Below are 17,664 nucleotides of genomic sequence, written 5' to 3'. Positions count from 1 at the left end.
AATCGCGACCCAGTCCGAGTGTGCTCCATTAATAACCACCCTTTGTTTCCTATCCATGAGCCAGCTCTTAACCCACTTACACATATTTTCCCCTCCAGCATAGCATCTCTTAGAATACCCTCTAGGATTTTACCCACAGTATTGATAATGATGCTCTATCCTTAGGAACGTTAAGGGGGTTTGGTTTCTCCAACTTCAAAAAAATAATATCACTTTTAATGACTACTAAAGTCTCAGAATCATTCAAAGCGGCTTCTTAGATCTAACGTTTGCTTGCATGTTAAAAATAAGTTAAGGGTAATCTAAAAAGTTAAGAGAAGCATAAGTAAAGCCATCTCCTATATGTTCAAAATCTTATAAGGAAGCCATAGTTTAGGGTTTTATTTAAAAAAAAGAAAAAAAAAGGAAGTTTAAGTGTTTGCTGAAATAAAGTATTGTGTGTTTTGTGTGTTTAACTTGGTGGTAGCTGTATTTTTTGACAAATCACAGATGTTATCAACCCCGACTACCATTACCCCACACCAGGGCAATCGAGAAGAGCGAATGTGATGCGCAACTTCTGTGGTGGCTGCGGGCTGGTATTTTAAGACTGGAAAAACCCCAATAACCAGGGACCTTCCCAAGCCTGATAATATTAGCTCACAGCTGTCTGCTTTACATTTGCTGGTTTCATTAAATAGGGGAAAGCCCACATCGTTTTTTCATTTATTAGGTTAAACAAGCCTAACACGCTGTACAATAAACTCCATTTGAAAGGCACTAAATGATCCAAGTTTATAATATGTAGGGGGTTGTCAGATTATATATCTACAAGATATCTATGTAGTCTGTCATCTATCTATCTATTCTGAGGGTTCTGGCTGTGAACTTGCTGTGCTTGGCTCATGAAATTTCGAGGTTCCTTTGAGATGTGTGTGGAAAAATCAGACGAAATACACATGGTCCGTCTGTCATCCATTTTTTTCTTGCACCCATAGACTTGCATTGGTGAGTCTCGGCTGTTTTATGCGGCCATTTGCAGCCCAATTACAGCTGGGAAAAAAAACTCACATGAACACAGCCTGATTGATTAACATTAGTTTGAGTGCGGGCAGCAGCATTCACATCATGGCTACACTGCATGTGACAATGTCGAGTCCAGTAATTGGCTGTAGTGACTTCGTGCTGTCTCCATCGACATGACTGCTAAACCCAGCGACGACGACACCACTGCAGCCCATCAACAAAGACCATCAGCAGAAAGGCATCAGTGATGGCCTAGTTTGGTAAATTTATGTTTTTAACCTTTTTAAGCCCTATAAACAAAGAAAATGTAATAACAGAAATCACTAAAACAACAGCAAGAAGACATATAACTTATATAACATGGAATGGAAACAGATTTGTTTCTTTGAGGCAAGAATGGCATTAGGGGTCCCCTAGATGTCAACATTTTATAGGGGTTCAGGTTTAGTAATAATATTGGGAATTATAAAATTACAAATATACATTTGTATAGGCACCTTCCAGCTAAGGCTAAATGACGATATTGGCCGTGAAGTGTGACTGCTACATCGTGGTGCTATGTGAATGGGATGGCATTGTGACATCTACACTCGACTGTACAATTATATACAGTGGTGCTTAAAAGTTTACATACCCCGGCAGAATTTTTGCTTTCTTGGCCTTTTTTCAGAGAATATGAATGATAACACCAAAACCTTTTCTCCACTCATGGTTAGTGGTTGGGTGAAGCCATTTATTGGCAAACTACTGTGTTTTCTCTTTTGAAATCATAATTCAAGTGGAAAATAAAATGTAATATGTCAAATAGGGGTCCATCTTACAGTACAATTCAGCTTAGCAGAAGGGGGGTTCGGAGGCGCAATGCTGTGAGCCCCATCCCTGGCTGGTAGAAGGGGGTGCTCAGTGGTAGTCGTACCCTGCAAGCGCAGATCTCGATTCCGGGAGCAGAGATCTCAATATGCGCATGAGCTGCCTCCGGTGGCCATTTTCCCAGAGTCCGCAGTTTTTAACCCCTTAATGACTGCCAATATGTCTTTCTACTGACCTGAGATATAAGAGACTAGCATCCCCATACTGGCGACAGTCCAGCAGCTTTTGGCTGTACACTATAGCTGACAACTTGCTGCATCAGCCACGATCAGTGTGGTCACCGTCCATATCTGTTTAACCCCTTAGATGCTGCTGTCAATTATGACTATATCATATAAGGCTATGTGAACAAATTGCGTTTTTTCCGCGGTGAAAAGGCTTAAAAAAAATGCATCCCATTATTTTTAATGGAATTCCGCAAAAAAATGCATCGCAGAAAAAAACGCAGCATGTTCATTAATTTTGTGGAATTTCGGTGATTTTGCCACTATATAATTGTATTGGGACGCTCCGGAAAAAAACACGAGAAAGTGCGCAAAAAACAAGAGCGGATTTCCTGCTAAAGGAGTCCAGTTTTGCTCAGGAAAATTCTGCAAACATTCTGCAATGTGGAAACATAGCCTAAATGTTTAAAAGAGTGTGGCTTTTCCCTCTTTATCCCCATCGCACCCTGAGATCATGATTGTGTGGTCCTGATGTTTGCCATGTCAATTCACAGCCAAATAGCGACCTTAGAGTCTGTGGGCTACACTGACTTGTTCAAAAGTCAGCGACATTTAGGTGGTAAAAATCAACTTTTTCATTTCTATCATACCACTTTGTATTAATTCTTGAAAATCACCTGAAGGGTTAATAAACTACCTGACCGCAGTTTTCAATATGTTGAGGGGTGCTATTTTGAAAACGGTATCACTTTGGTTTTTTTTTCCAATATATGGGACCCCTAAAGTCACTTCAAACCTGGAGAGGTCCCTAAAAAAATAAGTTTGTAAATTTCCATGAAAAAAATGAAAAATTGCTGCTACATTTTTAAACCTCCTAAAATGCTAACAAAATAAAATAACATGTTACAAATGGTGCTGATGTAAAGCAGACATATGGGAAATGTTATGTATTAATGTTTTGCTGTGGTGTGACCATGTGAATTAAAAGGGATAATCATTTAGTTTGAAAATAGCTATTTTTTTTTTTTTACATTTTTGTAAAATTTCTGATTTTTTTTTATAAAAAAGCACAAAACATATCAATCTAAATTTACCATTATGATAAAGTATAATGTGCCACGAAAAAGAACAATCTCAAAATCACTCGAATTTGTCGAAGCGTTCCAGAGTTATTACTACATAAAGTGACACTGGTCAGATTTCAGAAATTTGGCCCCGTCACTAAGGAGTTAAAACATGGAAGTGGGGGGGCTCTGGGCTATCATAAAATGTTGGCAAAACCCCCACCCCCATCGCTGAACACCCCCTCCTACCAGCATGGGACTTACAGCATCGCACCTCCGAACACCCCCTCTCCCAGCCCACGGTCCTCAGCTTTGCCCGCCTCCTGCCACAACGCTCCCTCCTCGGTAGGCTACATTCAGACTATCACACGCAACCCCATTTTCCCAAAAAATTTGGAGAAAAAAAAGGTGCATCTTGTAGTCCAACAAATACGGTACCTCCTGGACCCGCCAGCATTCCTCCAATTTCAGCCCTTGTCATCAGCCATTATCCTGCCATAAACAATGTCACATGACCACCACTCTGACAAAACAGTGACGGTTGCAGAAGATCAGCGGCCATCTGACATGGTTATAAGGAGGAGGAGGAGCGTTGCCAACCCAGGAACTAACTATAGTTTATTTTATGCTGCACCCAGGGGGTTTTAAGAAAGGGTCATTCGTAGTAACAGAAAACCATCTCTGGGTTTGTTACTGCAGTGCAGCCTATTGTAGAGGCAACACTAAAAACAAAGGTCTAGAGTCCCTCAACACATGACGTCAGGGATGGAAGGATTCGATCTGCTGAATTTCCGAGGTTGATTCTTTGTCTTCTCCCTGAAGACAAGCCTCCGCCAGAAGAATCTGCCACAGCTCTCATAGGGAACACAGCAGTGCTCGGCAAAACATTCTTGTATTTAACAGTCATGGGGAATATCTGTGGGCTGAATGATTGTGTGTCTGACAGCTTTCTAATGTATTTTGGGTCATAAAGAGGTTTTCCAGTGAAAACATATCACCTATTCACAAAATAAGTGATAACCTGCTGATTGGTGCAGGTCCCAGTGGTCAGACGCCCACCAATCGGCAGAGCAGCACTTTGCAGGACCACAAGGAAAGAATGGGCCACAGATCGAGCATGCGCACTGCTTCCCCAGGAATAAAACTTTATTGTAGAAACATTAAAAGCACAGATAGTGATACACTTGGAAGCCCAGGATGTTTGTAGTACATGACAAGGGTCAATTGAAGTATATTGGTCCGTCAAAAACACGTACAGCACACGGATTGTGTTTTAAATGGACATAAGTAGGTCTTGTAAATGTTTCATATTCATATTCTACTGATTGGTGCAGGTCTCAGTGGTCGCATATCCAATCAGCAAATTATCATCTATCCGCAGGAACTTGTTTTCAGGCTTGGAAAAATTGATTACTACACAAATAGTGAGGTCCACAAATACCACAAATTATATACTTCCGCTTGTAAAAATACTCCTCAAAATTGCTAAGAAGGTATTTTTACCCCACTGAAAAATATGTATATTTCTATCAGAAGGTCATCCAAACCAGGGCCTTATCATTAGCCGTTCATCCAACAGCCTGGCTAAATTCTTCCATGGAAATTGGCTGAGCTAGAAAAAACTCTTATCTTTATCCTCCGGACAAGGGAGAGTTATCCCCGAGAGGTAATCCGCCAAATCATCTTGCAAGTAATTAACCTTAGACAAATATAGATTAGAATAGAAGCTATGCACGACCTTTAGTATATTCGGGGTCCTGACGGCCATAGTGCCCCCTACATCCCTCAACTGATATACAAAAGCATTTTTTTGCTGTTGGGTGGGGGGTATCTTTGCAAGTAAGAAATCCGTGGTCTCTCCCTCCTCATAGAATTGCTGTTTTAGTAACATACATTTTTTATCGGCCTGTTCTAGTTGGAATGCCCAAAGCTGTTTTTGCAATTCCTTGCACGGTGATAGATTTTCAGGGTTATTGTTTTGTATAAACCGCAACTCAGGATAACAAGACCCCTCGCTCCTAAGTCAGAATTCACACCCCCACCAACTAGCTGGAATCCAGACTCCTTGTGAATCCAAACCATGAGGTCTGCTTTAAGTCAACTATGATTCCATAAGGAGTTATGGAGATACTATACATCCTCATGATCTCTGGACTGGACCAAATGAATTCCAGGATCTCGATCCGTTCTTGCACCCAGGGCTACGGAGATATATTGAACAGCTGCTAGAAGCCAGGTAGTAAAGCTGTGGTTGGTCTTAATACGTAGCAGGAGCCCGGCTGGATCCAATGGTGCCAGAACCGGTTTTGGAGATTAAGGCTGTGTGCCCATGTTGCATTTTTTATGCGCTTCTGCCGCGTTTTTGCAGCAGCGGAAACGCTTAAAAAACGCATTCCCATGCAATCCTATGGGATTCTGCAGTTGCTGTGCCCATGCTGAGGATTTTCCCACAGCGGAATCGCATAGCAGTAAAATCCGCAGCTAATTCATTATTTCTGCGGAATCACGGCGATTCTGCCGCCATAGGATAGCATTGAAACGCTCACTTTATGCATGTGGCTATGCCCACCATGCGTAAAGTGTGCGGGTGGTACCCGGGTCTGGAGGAGAGGAGACTCTCCTTCAGGCCCTGGGTACAATATTCCTGTAAAAAAAAAAAAAGAATGAAAATAAAGAATAGGAATATTCTTACCTTCTGATGGCCCCCAAAGTCCTCCCGCCTCTCAGCGGTGCACGCGGCGGCTTCCGTTCCCAGGGATGCATTGCGCGAATCACCTGAGATGACATCGCGGTCACGTGACCGTGACATCACAAAGGTCCTTCGCGCAAAGCATCCATGAGAATGGAACGTATCGGGAGCGCCGCTGAGGAGATCGGGGCCGTCGGAAGGTGAGAATAACTATATATATATATATATATATATATGTATATATATGTGTATATATATATATATATATATATATATATATATATATTTTTTTTTTTTTAATATTCTATCTTTTACTACTGATGATGCATAGGCAGCATCAACAGTAAAAAGTTGGTCACACTTGTCAAGTGTGACCAACCTGTCAATCACTTTCCCAAGCGATGCTTCAAATCGCTTTTGAAGCGCAAGCAGTCTGCAAGCTAATTACGCTTACAAAACGCTTGTGTTTTGCAGGAAAACGCATGCGAATTCCGCATGCGTTTTACCTGCGGCAGGGAGTTGTGGAAATGCTGCGGACATTTCCACTGCGTGGGCACATAGCATCCGTTTCAAACCTCCAGGGAAGGGGGATAAGGACCATCCTGTGGGTAGAAAAGGGTCTGACCAATGAAAGAATTCAATGCTCCTACAGAGCTTGGCCTACTGCTTTTTCTCTGGGTAGGTCGCAACGAAACATTGTGTGGGAAGTACTCAAGCAACAGAGGGGACCACCAGCCTCCCAAGTGGCAGCCCCTCCCCCGAAAGCCAGGCCTTATCTGACTGGTAACTGACTTATCTTCTGCATACTTTGTGCTACCGCTATCGTATTTGCATATCTGAGCATTGTATATGTATAACCATTGTGTACATAGTGTATTGTCTAGTGTGCCCTTAGGGTATGTGCACACGTTGCGGATTTTGCTGCGAATTTGCAGCAGTTTTCCATGAGATTACAGTAACATGTAAACCTATGGAAAACAAAATCCGCAGTGCAGATGCTGTGGAAAAAAAAACGGGCGGAAACGTAGCGTTGTTTATTCCACAGCATGTCGATTCTTTGTGCGGATTCCGCAGCGGTTTACACCTGCTCCATAACAGGAATCCGCAGGTGTAAAACCGCAGGTGGAATCCGCACAAAAACCGCATAAAATCCGCAGGTAAAACACATTGCTTTTTACCTGCGGATTTGTCAAAACAGGTGCGGAAAAATCTGCAGAGGTCCCATCTACGTGTGCACATACCCTTAGGCAATTAAATATATAATTTAACCTTGGACTGCTTTTATCTCTATCCACACGTCCGTTTCTTGGTTTAACTTTCCATGCTATTGGGGCTGGTTTCTGGCCCGATATAAACCCAGTCTGTGAACGGGATTATATCTAATGCTGGTGGCAATCCTACCGGGCTGACCAGACGCTATTTCACTGGGGCTAGTGAACGGGGCCTCTCAGCCTGTTAGGGTTGTGGGCGAGTGTGGTGCCACGTCAGTGACTGTGTGGGCATCTCACTCCCCGTGCCTCCCTGGGCCATTGTGGACAGGGGGTGTCTGTGTGAAACTGTACCAATCTGACCTTACGTGACCCCAGGTGGTGTGGAACGTCACGATGGTACAAGTGGGGAAACCACACTACATGATCCCACTGACATAACAGTGACATCAGGCGGAGTGGCGAGGTGCGGGTCCTTCACAACGCTCACGAGTATGTGGCTTAACCCCTTAGTGATGGAGCCAAATTTTTTAAATCTGACCAGTGTCACTTTATGTGGTAATAACTCTGGAATGTTTCAACAAATCCCAGTGAATCCCAGATAGTTTTTTCGTGGCACATTATACTTTATGATAATGGTAAATTTAGGTCGATATTTTTTATAAATAATCACAAAACATATCAGAAATTTGACAAATGTAAACAAATTAGCATTTTTCATACTTTGAATGATTATCCTTTTAATCCAGATGGTCACACCACAGCAAAGCATTAATAAATAACATTTCCCACACGTCTGCTTTACATCAGCACCATTTGTAAAATGTTCTTTTATTTCGTTTATATTTTAGGAGGTTTAAAAATGTAGCAGCAATTTTTCATTTTTTTCAAGGAAATTTACAAAATTAATTTTTTAGGGCCCAATCCAGGTTTGAAGTGACTCTAGGAGTCCTATATATTGGAAAAACCTCAAAGGTGATTCCGTTTTAAAAACAGCACCCCCTGACATATTGAAAACTGCTGTCAAGTAGTTTATTAACCCTTCGGGTGCTCTTTGGGAATTAATGTAAAGTGGCATGATAGGAATGAAAAAGTGTATTTTTACGTCCTAGATGTCGCTAACTTCTGAAAAGGCCGCTGTAGCCGGCAGACTCTAATAGTACCGTTACACTAAACGATTTACCAACGATCACGACCAGCGATACGACCTGGCCGTGATCGTTGGTAAGTCGTTGTGTGGTCGCTGGGGAGCTGTCACACAGACCGCTCTCCAGCGACCAACGATGCCGAAGTCCCCGGGTAACCAAGGTAAAGTCTTAGTTACTCACCGGTTAACGGTGTTTTTCGGAGTCCATGACAGCACTACGGAGAGAGGGGATCCGCCCTTCAGGAACAGGAAACCTACAGATACATAAGGGCGGCACCTCTCCCACGCATCAGTTGGTTTACAGAGCACAAGAGGACCCCCAAGGTTAATAGCATACATAATAAACAATGATACAAATAACTAACTATTCACTACCCGTGAATTATATAAATAAAGGAAGAGGTGTACACCCAGAACTTAAGAAGACGGGAGGGTATGTACAGGTGCTGTCATGGACTCCGAAAAACACCGTTAACCGGTGAGTAACTAAGACTTTATCGGTCGTCCATGACAGCACTACGGAGAGAATTACAGAGAGTAACTAACTAGGGAGGGACTACAGCTTGCAGCACCCTTACACCAAAAGAGAGGTCAGAAGAGGCACCCAAGTTCAATCTATAGTGGTTATAGAATGTGTGTGGGGAAGACCAAGTAGCAGCCTTACAAATTTGGTCGATCGACACCTCCAATCTTTCCGCCCACGAAGCCGCCATAGCTCTAGTGGAATGCGCTTTCAGACCTTCAGGCGCCGGCTTGCCCTTTGAGATGTATGCCAGCGAGATAGCCTCCCTGATCCATCTAGCTAAAGTAGATTTTGATGCCCTGTGACCCTTCCTACTACCCTGATAGGACACGAATAGGGCGTTATCTATCTTCCAGGGATCAGTTACTGCCAGATATTCCAGGATACATCTTTTCACATCTAAAGTGTGTAGCTTCCTTTCCTTATCGTTAGTAGGATTGGGGAGGAAAGATGGAAGAACTATTTCCTGTGTTCTGTGGAACCTGGACACTACTTTAGGAAGATATGCTGGATCAGGGGATAGTATCACTCTATCATCCCTAAGCTGCATGTAAGGGGGAACCCTGGATAATGCTTGGATGTCGCCTATCCTACGCGCCGATGTTAGGGCCACCAGGAAGGCTACTTTAAGGGATACATTTTTAATAGAGGCTGATGCAATTGGCTCAAATGGGGCCTCTGTCATGGCCGAGAGGACTAGGTTCAGGTCCCATGGCATGACCCTATTCTTCACCATTGGCCTAGACCGTTTTGTCGCTCTGATGAATCTGCTGACCCAGTGATTCTCAGCAATGTTGCAGCCAAAGAGGGCCCCTAAGGCTGATACCTGCACTTTAAGTGTATTTGGGGATAACCCCATATCCAACCCCTTCTGTAAGAATTCTAAAATCTGGTCTATTGGTATTGACTGACCAGCTATTACCCCCGAGTTTTGAAGGAACTTCTTCCAGATCCTAACATAAATCTTTGTGGCAATTATTTTTCTGCTCTTCAGCAGAGTGTTAATGAGGCCCGGAGAGAACCCCCTATCCTTTAACAGCGCCCGCTCAAAATCCACGCCGTCAGATGAAGGCCAACCGCCCGAGGATGGTAGACTGGGCCCTGGGATAGGAGATCCGGGATGTCTGGCAAGACCCATGGGTCGGATATCGACATAGCCCTCAGGCATGGAAACCACGTCCTTCTGGGCCAGAAGGGGGCAATTATTATTACTGTGGCTTTGTCCTTCCTGATTTTCCTCACCACCAGAGGAAGTAGAGACAGGGGAGGAAAGGCGTAGGCTAGCCTGAAGTTCCAGTCTATGAGGAGGGCGTCTACTGACAGAGGATTTTCTCTGGGGTTGAGAGAGCAGAATTGTGCCACTTTCCTGTTTTCTTTTGTGGCAAACAGGTCTACCTCTGGTTGACCCCATCTTTCCACGATGAGGTTGAAGATGGAGTCGTTCAGGGACCACTCTCCCTGCCTCAATGTGTTGCGGCTTAAGAAATCCGCCGTAGTGTTTTCTGCCCCTCTTATGTGAAGAGCCGTCAATGAGAGAAGATGTTGCTCTGCTAGATGGAATAGACGATCTGCTACGCACATTAGGGATTTGGAACGAGTTCCGCCTTGGTGATTTATGTACGCCACGGCGACCCGATTGTCCGAGAATACCCGCACGTGGTGGCCCTGTAGATAGACAAGGAGCGATTTAACTGCCTGTTCCACAGCCGTTAACTCCTTTAGGTTGGAAGACATTTCTATCTGATCCCGATCCCAAAGCCCCTGGACCAACGTATCCCCCATGTGAGCCCCCCACCCAGAAGGGCTAGCGTCCGAGGTGACTATACGAGTTACATTATATTCCCAGGGGACCCCTGTGGACAGGTTCTCTTGGTCTAGCCACCATCCGAGGGACATAATAGTGTCTTGGGATAGGGTCATCAGGCTCTCCAGACATCCCCCCAACCTTTTTTGTTGTAACAGCACCTCGCCCTGAAGTATCCTCGTATGATACTGGGCCCATCGGACTGCTGGAATACAGGACGAGAGAGAGCCCAACAGAGACATGGCTCTTCTAAGGGACATGGTGGGGTTTTTAGAGGCATTCAGCACCTGAAGGTGCAGGCGATCAATTTTCTCAGGAGGCAAACGGCATTCCTGAACCTGGGAATCCAGGGTCAGGCCTAAAAATCGCTGCACCGTCATGGGCTGTAAGCGTGATTTTTTAACATTTAGCATCCACCCCAGACGCCCCAGAGCAGACATCACTTTATGTAACTGTTCCAGACAGTGATCCGCCGTTTTACCTACGATAAGGAGATTGTCCAGGTAGGGGATTATTAGAATATTGGACTCATGCAGGTGTGCCATAACTTCCGCCATAACTTTGGTAAACACTCGAGGGGCGACCGATATACCAAAGGGGAGGGCCCTATACTGGAAGTGTCTGATTACCCCATCCAACCTTACCGCCACCCTCAGGTATCGTTGGTGACCTGCATAAATAGGGATATGGTAATAGGCGTCCTTCAAATCCAATACTACCATAAAGCAGTTTTTAAACAGTAGCTTTATTGCGGTGTTAATAGTTTCCATCTTAAATGATTGGACGGTCAGGAAATTATTAAGAGCCCTAAGGTTAATAATTGTTCTGAAGGAGCCATCAGGTTTACTTATTAGGAATAGAGGAGAGTAGAATCCTCTACCCTGTTCTCCTTCCGGAACCTCTGACAGGACATTCTTATTGAGCAGGTCGTGAACTTCTGCTTCCAGGGCCGCCTGTTCTGCTGGAGAGGACCTGAGTGGGGTAACTCTGAAGAAGTTCTGAGGGATGGAAGAGAACTCTAGCCGCAGACCCGTAGCTATTAACCCCAAAATCCAATCACTACTGGAGATTTTGGACCAGGCCGGGTAGAAGGCAGATAGTCTACCTCCCACCGGGGCGACTAGTCATTGGGGTGGTTTTTTGACCTCACGGGATGGCTCCTGACGTCCTCCACCTCCAAACATAAATCCAGTACCTTTCTTCTTTTTCTCATCCCATCTGCTCTGGTCTCTGGCTGGTCTCCTCCGAAAGAATCTCTTCCCTGCGAAGGGACGCCTGTAAGAGGTAGTTGGTAGATTGGGAAACTTTTTCTTCTCGTCTCCAGCTTTCTCCAGCAGTTCGTCTAGGACTGGACCAAACAGGTATTCCCCTTCGCATGGGATAGAGCACAGACGGGATCTGGATTGAAGGTCACCCGGCCAACATTTCAGCCATAGGGCCCTGCGTGCTGCATTTGATAGTCCGGCCGCCCTAGCCGCCATTCTTGCCGAATCCACAGATGCGTCCGCGAGAAAGGCAGCGGCATTCTGAATTGTTGGCAGGAATTTCAACATAGAATCTCTGGAAACACCGCCTTCCAACTTAGACCCTAGCTGATCCAGCCAGACCATCATCGATCTGGCTGCACATGTCGCGGCTACAGCAGGTCTCAGGGCACCCGCCGACATCTCCCATGTCCCTTTAAGGAATGAGTCAGCCTTCTTATCGAGAGGATCCTTTAGGGAAGCCATGTCGTCGAAGGGGATAGATGATTTTTTAGACGCCTTAGACACCGCTGCGTCCAATTTCGGCGCCTTATCCCATGTATTCACCATGGGGTCCTCAAAGGGATATCTGCGTTTAAAGGCAGGTGGAAAAGAGCCTTTCTTCTCTGTTTTTTTCCATTCCCTTTTGATGAGGTTCTGGACCTTGTCATTGAGCGGAAAAGACCTACGTTTTTTAGGGTCTAGACCGCCAAACATTAGGTCCTGTGTAGAGAGTTCTGGCCTTTCATCAGCCACCCCCATGGTGGATCTAACTGATTTAATTAGTTTGTCCATTTGGTCCAATGGGAAACAGAACCGGTTAGACTCCTCTTCCGAAGAGGACGCTGAGGAGACAGAGGCGTCTGACTCATTCTCCCTACTAGGGCCAGCGGACGAATCCGAATCTGAGGCGCTAGGCTCCCTTCTTCTTTTGGAAGGCTCCCGGGACAGGGATTTCAGGGAATCTTTCACCTCCTTCCTGATAATCTCCCTAAGGTTTGACGTGAAATCAGGAGACTCTTCCGCTACCTATGGGAGCGGAGAAAAAGGCTATGTAATTTATCTGGCGCTACCGCTATCAGAGTCACCATCAATTTATTTCCTACCGTCTGCCGTACACATGACTGACAAAGTCTCTTAGGGTAGGCGTCTGGCAAAGGGCAAGCGCATAGCGCGCACTCCTTGTTTTTTGTTTTACCAGCGCTTTTTTTCCCCTACGGAAATAAACATAGGAAAAGACTGCATCAGGGTACATTCACGAAGATCTCTTACCCAGGCAGTAGCGGTAGGTACCGGATTACTGGGGGGTCGGTCCAGATCCTTCTGTTTAGATCTGCGACTGGTCTGGTTACTGCGTCCGCGGGTCTTCAGCTGGGGGTTCGCATGGGACTTCTCCGAGGATCTGTCCTGCTCCTGCTCCAGCAGACCGACGGCAGCTTCCGGCTCATCCATAGCTGCAGATGGGCTCACAAGCAGTGCTGCAGCATTCTGTTTGGCTATAAATAGCCCTTCCCCCGGAATCAGTGCAGGTGTGTGGCCAAATCCACCCCCCCGACTTGCAGGTGACTGCTCCACCCCCCCTGCACCCAAACGCCCCCCCCCCCCCCCCCCCGCCGCATGCAGGACAGCGGCGTTTTTAGAAAAAAACCGGCCGGCGTTTGACTTCCGGTTTTGGCCCCGCCCCCTGCGCGTCACTTCCGGTTTCGGGCAGAACGCTCAGAAACGTGCCCGGAAGCCGGGGAACGGTGCCGCCGGACCACTCAGCCGCCCCCCCGCTACGCCACCGCCGCTTCCGCAGCCCAGCGGTGACCGCGGCAGAGGCCGGCGTCCGACCCCCAGCTCCGGTCCCGAATCGAAAGGAGCACACAGGACGCCGCGCCGCACCGCACCGACGGGGATCAGAGTGGGGAAGACCGAGGCCCAGGGGGGAGAGCGGACCCCGGGGGGGGACATACTCACCTGCTGACCACTGGGGATGGACCTCCTCCGGACGTCGCTCCACACTGCACCGCTCACTGTCGTGGAGCCCTACCCGGACCCACCGTGGCGCTTCCAGGGACCCGCACTGCCCGAGGTAGGAGACCCCCTCGCTACCTGGGTCGGACAGCCGGCCTGGGTATTGATAGGAGAAACGAAGTCGTATCTGCAGGGAATCCTGTCCTCCAGGAACAGGAAACCAACTGATGCGTGGGAGAGGTGCCGCCCTTATGTATCTGTAGGTTTCCTGTTCCTGAAGGGCGGATCCCCTCTCTCCGTAGTGCTGTCATGGACGACCGATAAACATCGGGTTACTAAGCGCAGGGCCGCGCTTAGTAACCCGATGTTTACCCTGGTTACCATCGTAAATGTAAAAAAAAAAAAAAAAAAACACTACATACTCACATTCCGGTGACTGTCACGTCGCTCGCCGTCAGCTTCCCGCACTGACTGTGTCAGTGCCGGAAAGTAAAGCACAGCACAACGGTGACGTCACCGCTGTGCTCTGCTTTTACTTTACGGCCGGTGCTCACAGTCAGTGCAGGAAGCTGACGGCGAGGGACGTGACAGACATCAGAAGGTGAGTATGTAGTGTTTTTTTTTTTACATTTACAATGGTAACCAGGGTAAACATCGGGTTACTAAGTGCGGCCCTGCGCTTAGTAACCCGATGTTTACCGTGGTACAAGCGAACACATCGCTGGATCGGTGTCACACACACCGATCCAGCGATGACAGCGGGTGATCCAGCGACGAAATAAAGTTTCAAACGATCTGCTACGATGTACGATTCTCAGCAGGGTCCCTGATCGCTGCTGCGTGTCAGACACAGCGATATCGTATGGATATTGCTGGAACGTCAAGGATCGTACCGTAGTAGCAACCAAAGTGCCACTGTGTGACAGTACCCTAAGGCCGCTTTTGGCTGTGAACTGCCATGGCAAACATCAGGACCACACAATCATGATCTCAGGAAGCCCCCACACTCTGTTAACCATTTATATGATAGTCACTATTGACAGCAGCATGTAAGTGGTTAAACAGATATGGACAGTGCCAACAGCTGCTGGATTGTCTCCTGTATGGGGAGGCTATTCTCTTATATCTGAGGTCAGTACAAAGACGTATTGGCGGTCATTAAGTGGTTAAGTCTGGATTCACACACAACAGGTTTGTTGCAAGAAACGTCCAACTGAAAATCCATTTCATACATCTGCACAGGGTTAATTCTTCCACATGATTATTGCTGATACTCCAATGTTCCCCGCCCTTCTCATCCAGGAGCCATGACCACTGCCGCCAATCACTGCTCATTCTGGTCCCATGCCATCCCTGCTAAGGCTAGTGACTGGCTGCAGCGTTCATGTGCTGAAGAGTGGCAGCTCTTTATTATGGCTGGTCGCTGGAGGCCCCCTCTAAATGGCAATAGCTTATTATTGAGACCACCCCACGGTGTGGACTACACACGGCTGCGGGTCTACTCGCACAGAAACATTTGGGTACAATGCTATTCAAAGGCACCGAGACCCCAGGGTGACGTCACAGCTAGTATGACGCACAAGTCCAGCTCAGACACACGTTATATGTCGTCACCCGCACATACACCACACAAATGGCCCTACAGCCGACACAAAGTAACGACACGCAGCTGTACATAAGAGAGCAGCTCACCGATGGGTGACAAGGCGGAAAGCACGATGCAGGCGGCACCAAGCAGCGGCGCTGCCATCTTCCGTCTCCAGCAGAACTGATGAAGTATTTGTGAGTCCAGACGGGCTGGTACGGCTGATGACGTAGGAAGACACTCGGTCACATGACCTCTCCTGTTGTGTGCGGCGCTGAGACGCAAGGAGTGGAGACGGAGTCAGTGTGCGCGCGTCTGGCCTCACGGCAGGATGCGGCTGCGAGACGTCCTGAGCGCGTTGGCTTCAGCAGGCAGTAATGGCGGTCAGGACGTGCTGAGGAGAATAACTGGGGAAACCAAATCCCAGCACGAACTGCTCAAGCCCCCAGTGCTGCCCAGTCTGAGGGGGCTTACTAAGCAGTGTGGCGCCCATACCCGTTACTGCAGGCAGAATGGGGCCCCTGTGCAGGGCAGTGTATGAGCCCTTTTCTCGCCAGTCCAGCTGAGGGGCCGTGTGGGACTCTGATGCTCTTGGTTCATTAGGAGGCTCACTGCTGTTAATGGTTTGGGGGCGTCTGATGGGGCTTGTCCGAGTCCGGCCGTAATTCTTACTTCCTCGACTGGAGTAAGATTTCTGGTGTAAGTAACACGCTGCTCGTCACGGCAATGGCGAGAAAATGCCAAAAGTTGCAACTATTTTGCAGCTTTTCAAAGCGATTTACAAAATTCCCAGCGCTGTTCTTCCTCGCCACAGAACGGCCACTGACGCTCCTGCCGGGGATTCAGCTGCCTCTGCTGACGTAACGTCTTCTTTTCCGCTCTGCTCTGTTGATGGAGCAGAACTTCTGATGTTATTCTTATTCACAGCCAGATTCTGGTTGCCTGACTGTGGGAGCCGGCTGTCAATCAAAATGATGTCGGAAGTCCGGCCCCGTTAACAGCGGAAAATAAATCAATGTCACATCAGCAGAGGTGGCTTAATCCCTGGCAGCAGCGGTCTGTGACTGTTCTGTGCCATGGAAGAACAGCGCCAGGCACAACAGGAAGGTAAGCTCCAAATACTTGCCTGTTAGTGCTTAGGTACATTTTTTGTTTTTCAAAAAGTCCTGGATATCCCCTTTTCAGAAAAACAAGGTTTTATTAGAACCTTCACTATGATTGCTCTTTAAGGCTCTCTACAATGGAAAAGAAAGGGAACCTGCTTTCTCCTACGCCTCATTGGGGGACACAGGACCATTGGTGTATGCTGTTGCCACTAGGAGGCTGACACTAAGTTAATACAAAGAACGTTAGCTCCTCCCCTGCAGTATACACCCTCCTGCTGGCTCTCAAAGAACCAGTTCATGCTTAGTGTCTGTAGGAGGAATACTGGGGTCTGCTATTCAGACCATACTTTATTTTTTATATTATTTTTTAACTTTTTAAACCTTTTCATGTGGAAGACTGGGGCAACAGACCCTTTCAAGGGGGCCGCTCTCCCACAGCCAACAACAGGCGATCACGGCGAGTGTCACCTCCCCGTATCCTCTCCTGCGACATGGGATGCCATGCCTGAGCTATCTTGGGGCGACTGTTCCCTTCAGGGCGCCGATCTCCCCGCACTAGAAACAGACGGAAACACGTAGTGTCGCCTCCATGTATTCCCTTCTGAGCCAGGCTACAGCCGGACACAGCCCTGTTCCATCCTAGGGGAATGAACCCTTAGGATTCACAGAGGCCACTATGGCTTCCGTGCTGCTCCCTATGCACCACCACTGATTGAACAGTGGTGCTGCAAGGAGCTGGACGGTTCCTCTCCACCTCCCCTCTAAAAGGGGATGGTGGCTGGAGGGTTTCTGCAAGCAGAGTGCCAGCTCTGCCTTCCTTCTAGCTCCAGCGGTGAGTTCGGGATCCGGGGGGAGGGGGCACCTGCAGCGCGTCGCAACCCTCGGGATCTTTTTCACGTAGCGGGCCTCGTGGTCAGGCACCAGTAATTTAGTCTCTGGCTTCGGCCTGCGCTTGGTCGCAGGCCGGTATCTCGCCCCCATTGGTGGCGCCGAAAAATTAAGTCCCTGGCTTGCGGCCTGTGCTAGGCCGCAAGCTGGTAACTCGCCCATCCCTCTGGTCTTGCGCCGTCGGCACTGGAAAAGTTTAGCCCCTGGCTTGCGGCTGGGTGTAGGCCGCAACCCGGAGGCGCCGCCCACACTATGATGTGTTTCGGAGGTCCCTCCCACGATCCTGGTACTTCTCGTTCAGGTCGAGAAGTGCCTGTTGTGTTCTCGGGGGGCCATCTTCCTGCCCCTCCTTCCGCTCCTGGACACGTGCATCTTAAGTGGATTTTGTTTATGGATCCTGCCTTTGAGCGC

General features: G+C 47.6%; 1 protein-coding gene across 4 annotated transcripts in view; it reads right to left on the bottom strand.

Annotated features, from left to right (window-relative positions):
• The window catches only part of SHISA4 (shisa family member 4), a 91,584-nt gene extending 75,619 nt beyond the window's left edge, over window positions 1–15,965 (bottom strand). The window contains exon 1 of one of the 4 annotated variants that reach the window (XM_077295330.1): window positions 15,367–15,965. In XM_077295330.1, coding sequence (XP_077151445.1) covers window positions 15,367–15,424 — 58 coding nt within the window. In that variant the 5' untranslated portion in view covers window positions 15,425–15,965. The remainder of the gene's footprint in view (window positions 1–15,366) is intronic. The other 3 variants (XM_077295328.1, XM_077295329.1, XM_077295331.1) reach the window with 3 other exon arrangements.
• Window positions 15,966–17,664: the final 1,699 nt, after the last annotated feature.

This window comes from Ranitomeya variabilis, chromosome 3, assembly GCF_051348905.1.
Source record: "Ranitomeya variabilis isolate aRanVar5 chromosome 3, aRanVar5.hap1, whole genome shotgun sequence".
NCBI lineage: Eukaryota > Metazoa > Chordata > Amphibia > Anura > Dendrobatidae > Ranitomeya > Ranitomeya variabilis.
The sequence above is the reverse complement of the archived record's forward strand: the minus strand, read 5'-3'. Positions and strand labels throughout refer to the sequence as shown.